This window comes from Prosopis cineraria, unplaced genomic scaffold, assembly GCF_029017545.1.
Source record: "Prosopis cineraria cultivar Desert tree isolate PC_DT_omini unplaced genomic scaffold, ASM2901754v1 PC11, whole genome shotgun sequence".
NCBI lineage: Eukaryota > Viridiplantae > Streptophyta > Magnoliopsida > Fabales > Fabaceae > Prosopis > Prosopis cineraria.
The window spans coordinates 45,710,172-45,714,350 of NW_026555342.1; the positions used below are offsets into that span (position 1 = coordinate 45,710,172).

The 4,179-nt window shown below is 34.7% G+C and overlaps 1 protein-coding gene across 1 annotated transcript; it reads left to right on the plus strand.

Moving 5' to 3' along the window:
• The first annotated feature begins 605 nt into the window (after positions 1 to 605).
• LOC129285474 (uncharacterized) lies at positions 606 to 3,949 on the plus strand. The gene is made up of 8 exons (XM_054921208.1): positions 606 to 774; positions 2,079 to 2,116; positions 2,342 to 2,419; positions 2,536 to 2,622; positions 2,715 to 2,749; positions 3,114 to 3,199; positions 3,433 to 3,498; positions 3,587 to 3,949. Exons 1-8 carry the CDS (start codon positions 708 to 710, stop codon positions 3,619 to 3,621), a joined length of 492 nt encoding a protein of 163 aa, XP_054777183.1. The 5' UTR covers positions 606 to 707; the 3' UTR covers positions 3,622 to 3,949.
• The last annotated feature ends 230 nt before the right edge of the window (positions 3,950 to 4,179 follow it).

Sequence of the window (4,179 nt, forward strand, 5' to 3'; positions counted from 1 at the left end):
AGATTCAAAACACTACTAACATAATAGTCTAGGGTTTGTGACGCTAATTAATAATGATACGTTAGCATTAATTGAGGCTCACGGTGAACAATAATAGCATCAAAAAAGTTATCGATCAAGGTTTATTTTGCTATGAATTTAAAAGTTTAAAGTTTATTTTGCATATTTTAAGAGTTTAGAGTACAAGGTGATTTTCAAACAAGAGTTTAGGATCCATTTTTCTCATTAACCCTTATTATAATATTGAATAGATCTAAACATAATTCTCCCTTTTTTTTGAATAAATCTATCTGGTGTTAGTCCATGTCATGGTAATAGGGATTGGGATTCAAACTTAAGAAGTTTTAGGGATTAACTATAACTGTTGAAAAACACAAGGAGAAATATATGAACTTCTTGAATTATAAGGACCTAGTCGAAAATTAGTGTAAGCTATAGACATTTTACAGATTATTAATTAATTAATTAATTAATAATTAATTATTCCAAAAGTCGAATGCAGTTTAACGGAAATTCCAAAAAATATTCTATAATTGCTTCTAGGGTTTTTGAAACCTGAGAAGGTTGTAACAAAAGGAAATAAAATCCCCTTCTCTCTTTTGACTTTGTCACATTGAACCTGAAAAGCTTTTTTCCATTTCTGCGAAGTGCCGGAGATTCTCGTACTCGCCGTCCTCTGTGAGTTGGCGTTGCTTTGCTCTAAGACGATGGGAAGGGGAAAGTTCAAGAGCAAGCCTACTGGTCGCCGCCAGTTCTCGACGCCCGAAGACCTTGGTAAACATTGCTAATCCGCCCTTTTCGTTTTGATTCCCTAGAGAATTTCGAATTTAGACGCATCCGCACTATTAACATAATCCAACGGGCTTTTGCGAAATGTGTAATTGTGATGCATGCGTATTATTATGATTTAAGTTGAAATTCGCCTTGCTCTGCTATCGCCTTTTTCTTAGAGCTTGTTGCAGCAAACTAAATTGAGTTGAGCGAAGTATTTGCTTGGTTCCTTCAATAGAAGGAGTAAAAAAGTATGATGCACACATGTTTTCATGTGGAGATGTCTTTTTTATGTAGTTCTTGGTTTCTTAGATCTGAATTGATTGCGAACTGGGAAACTGTCTAAATATTTTTGGTTGATTCGTGTGTGCGTTTGTGTTGTAAGTTTAGGTTGCCTATGCAGGCTATGCTGCAAAATTTATTTCTTGAGTTTGGTTTGATTATTTGATGTGAAACTAGAAGATGCACTAATTACATTTGGTAGTCAACATTGCCTCCGATGAACAGATTCGAATGAATCCTTCCTGATCTTGGCAAACCACATGAGAAAAGGATATTCTTAATAGAAGAATGGACTTCGTGCTTTTCTTTTTTCTTTTTTTTTTTTTTTGCAACTAAATGGTAGGGAAAGTCTAGTCTCCTAGCGTTTTCCTGAGATTGACACCTTAATTGGTATGGTTCATCGAGTTCCTATTTGGGCTAATACAGAATTAGGGAAATAGAAGAAGAAGAAAATAAAATAAACTTTATGCTTAACTGATATATTTGAAAAGAGAAACTGTAGGAGTTGATTGTTAATAATTGTGAATGTAGAAAATATTGCTGGAAATTGGACTTATTGATTTGGAACAGAGAAAAATAGCAGCTAAGATACTCAAAAGCAGTTGTTAACTGGTTGTAAAATTTTGTGAATGGGGGCCACTTGGAGAAATTAGTGCCACGTTTTCTCTAGATTGCTGTTGCTTCTCCGTAAATTTACTTTATTCAACTCTTTCATTTAAATTTATTTCAGTAGATGAATGAAATTTAGGAGAAGCATGTTTTTGGCCGGCCCTGTTCTTTTGTTCCTGTGTATGCTACTTCCCTTGCCATAGTTCTGGTATCAAAATACCATGGGAAAGTTTCATTAATTTTTGTGTTGATTCTTTAGTTTTGATGCTTACCTGAAGTGCAAAGAACATTTTCCTGTTGATTGTAAGTTCCTTTCTTGACTCTTCCCCCTGGGTGGAGAAAGTAACTGAAAAGATAGCTGATATGTCTCTGACAGAAAAATTAACTACTGGTAACCGCTTGTTTTAATATTGCAGCGGCTGGTACATCTAACCGTCCACGGACTTTTAGAAAGGTTTTCTTCTCCTCCCTCTCTCCATCCACCGCCCCTACACAAACCCCTCCCTCCCAAAAAGAAGAAGAAGAAGAAGAAGAAGAAGAACACCCACACACAATCACTTGCTTAAATGATAATTCTGTTGATATGAACTCCTGATAGCACTTTTATTGATACAAGGTTACTGCATATCTTTTACAATTCATTTTTATTTTATATGGTCATTTCCTTTTACTTTATTAGAAAGAAGAGGAAGAGAAGGAGGAAATTGAGGAAGCATCTGAGGAAGAATCTGAAGGAGAATCTGATGAAGAAACTACAGTTAGTATTTTACAATTAATTATTAATTACTAATATAGAGAGAGATACATGTTTGCTGTTGGTGTGGTTCCCCAACTTGCTATGCAATTGACTGGCTGTTTACTTTATAATGTCAGCAAAAGACAAAAGGTACCCAAGGTATTATTGAGATTGAAAATCCAAATCTGGTAAAGCCGAAGAGCTTGAAAGCTAAAGACGTTGATGTGAGTCCAACCTTCAGTTTTTGGTCCTTATGTAGAAATCTTTTGGTAATTAATGTATAAGGAAGAATAACATTACTTTCTTCCTGAAGCAGGTTGGGAAAACAACTGAGCTTTCAAGGCGAGAAAGGTTTGTTACTTCTTGTTTGTTTTGATGCTTTGATGTTTGAAGAGGGTATTTATCACATGCTTAAAGAGGGCATTCATCATTATTAAAGCAGAAGAGATCATCTATTTATTTTAATTATTTTAGTTATATATTTGGAAATAGCTGGAAAATGAAGTTTCTGTGTTAGTAGACGTATTACATATAAAAAAACACAAAATAGTTGGTATTTTGTATTTGTATATATGTTCCTGCCTATGTATGTATTCCTGTATAAATACTTCCTTTAATCAGTGAATAAAGCAAGCTATTCATTCCATGTATCATATTGCATTTGCTTAATAATTGGTTCTCCTAATATATGTGATATTTTACCACCTATTATCAGAGAGGAGCTTGAGAAACAGAGAGCTCATGAACGCTATATGAGGCTGCAAGAGCAAGGAAAAACTGAACAAGCAAGGAAAGATTTAGGTACTTGATCTCTTGAAATAATATCTAATAATAATTTTCCTCCTTAATGTGATCTACTACTTGTGTAGACCTATTGACTGTTTGCTAAGAAGTAAGAAGTCAACATAAAGGAAATCTGCTTTAGCACCGCGAAAATGACAAAATGCTGTAGGGGCGATATATCCTAGATGTTTAAGTATTCATGTGATGAGGGCTTTTCATTTTTATCTTAATACCATTTCTATGTCACACAGAGCGTTTGGCTCTTATACGTCAACAAAGGGCAGATGCTGCCAAAAAGCGAGAGGAAGAAAAAGCTGGTAGGTTTTTGAACATTGTTTAGTATCTCTTAAGTTTTATCTCTTGATATCAAAAGCCTAAAACTGATAACAACATTGACTGTTTCAGCCAAAGAACAAAAGAAGGCTGAAGCGCGCAAGTGAATTTCCTGGAGTGGCCATGTCGCCTGGTTTTACTACAAATCAGTAGGAGGAATATGTGCTGTCTTGTTACATTGTAACTCTTGTTAGTTTTAATTAATGTCACTATTCTAAGTTGGTATCATAGTATGCAATCATTTCTTCCTCTCGTTGGCTGGGAATCTTGATCATAATAACTTTCACTACATCTGGCCAAGGGAGGGAATTTCATTTGCCATCTGCATGTCATTTGACTTCTGTCTGTAGCTTTTTACATTTGTTACAGTCATGAGCTTGAAGACATCAGTGCTTATTAACAATCAGTGCAAATATGAGAAAGATATTATGTCAATTAGGAACAGCCTTATTACCAATCAGTGCTTTTTGAATGGCCTGCCTTCACGTTAAACTCTCAAACAACGTTTTGACAGCGAAAAAGGCAACAGGTCATAGGTTATAGTTTTCATGGTTCATCATGGTTCAACTGGTTAAATTGACGGTTGAACCAGTGAAAAAATAAGTAAAAGTAATATTTTTATATATAAATATATAAATAAAATATTAATTTGTCGGTGGTGTTTG

What these genes read in the sequence shown, in the direction of transcription:
- LOC129285474 (XM_054921208.1), top strand. Translation starts at nt 708, where the DNA reads ATGGGAAGGGGAAAGTTCAAGAGCAAGCCTACTGGTCGCCGCCAGTTC. An exon ending in GAGCTTTCAAGGCGAGAAAG is followed by an intron (nt 2,750 to 3,113) that starts GTTTGTTACTTC and finishes ACCTATTATCAG; the next exon opens with AGAGGAGCTTGAGAAACAGA. An exon ending in GCGAGAGGAAGAAAAAGCTG is followed by an intron (nt 3,499 to 3,586) that starts GTAGGTTTTTGA and finishes TGACTGTTTCAG; the next exon opens with CCAAAGAACAAAAGAAGGCT.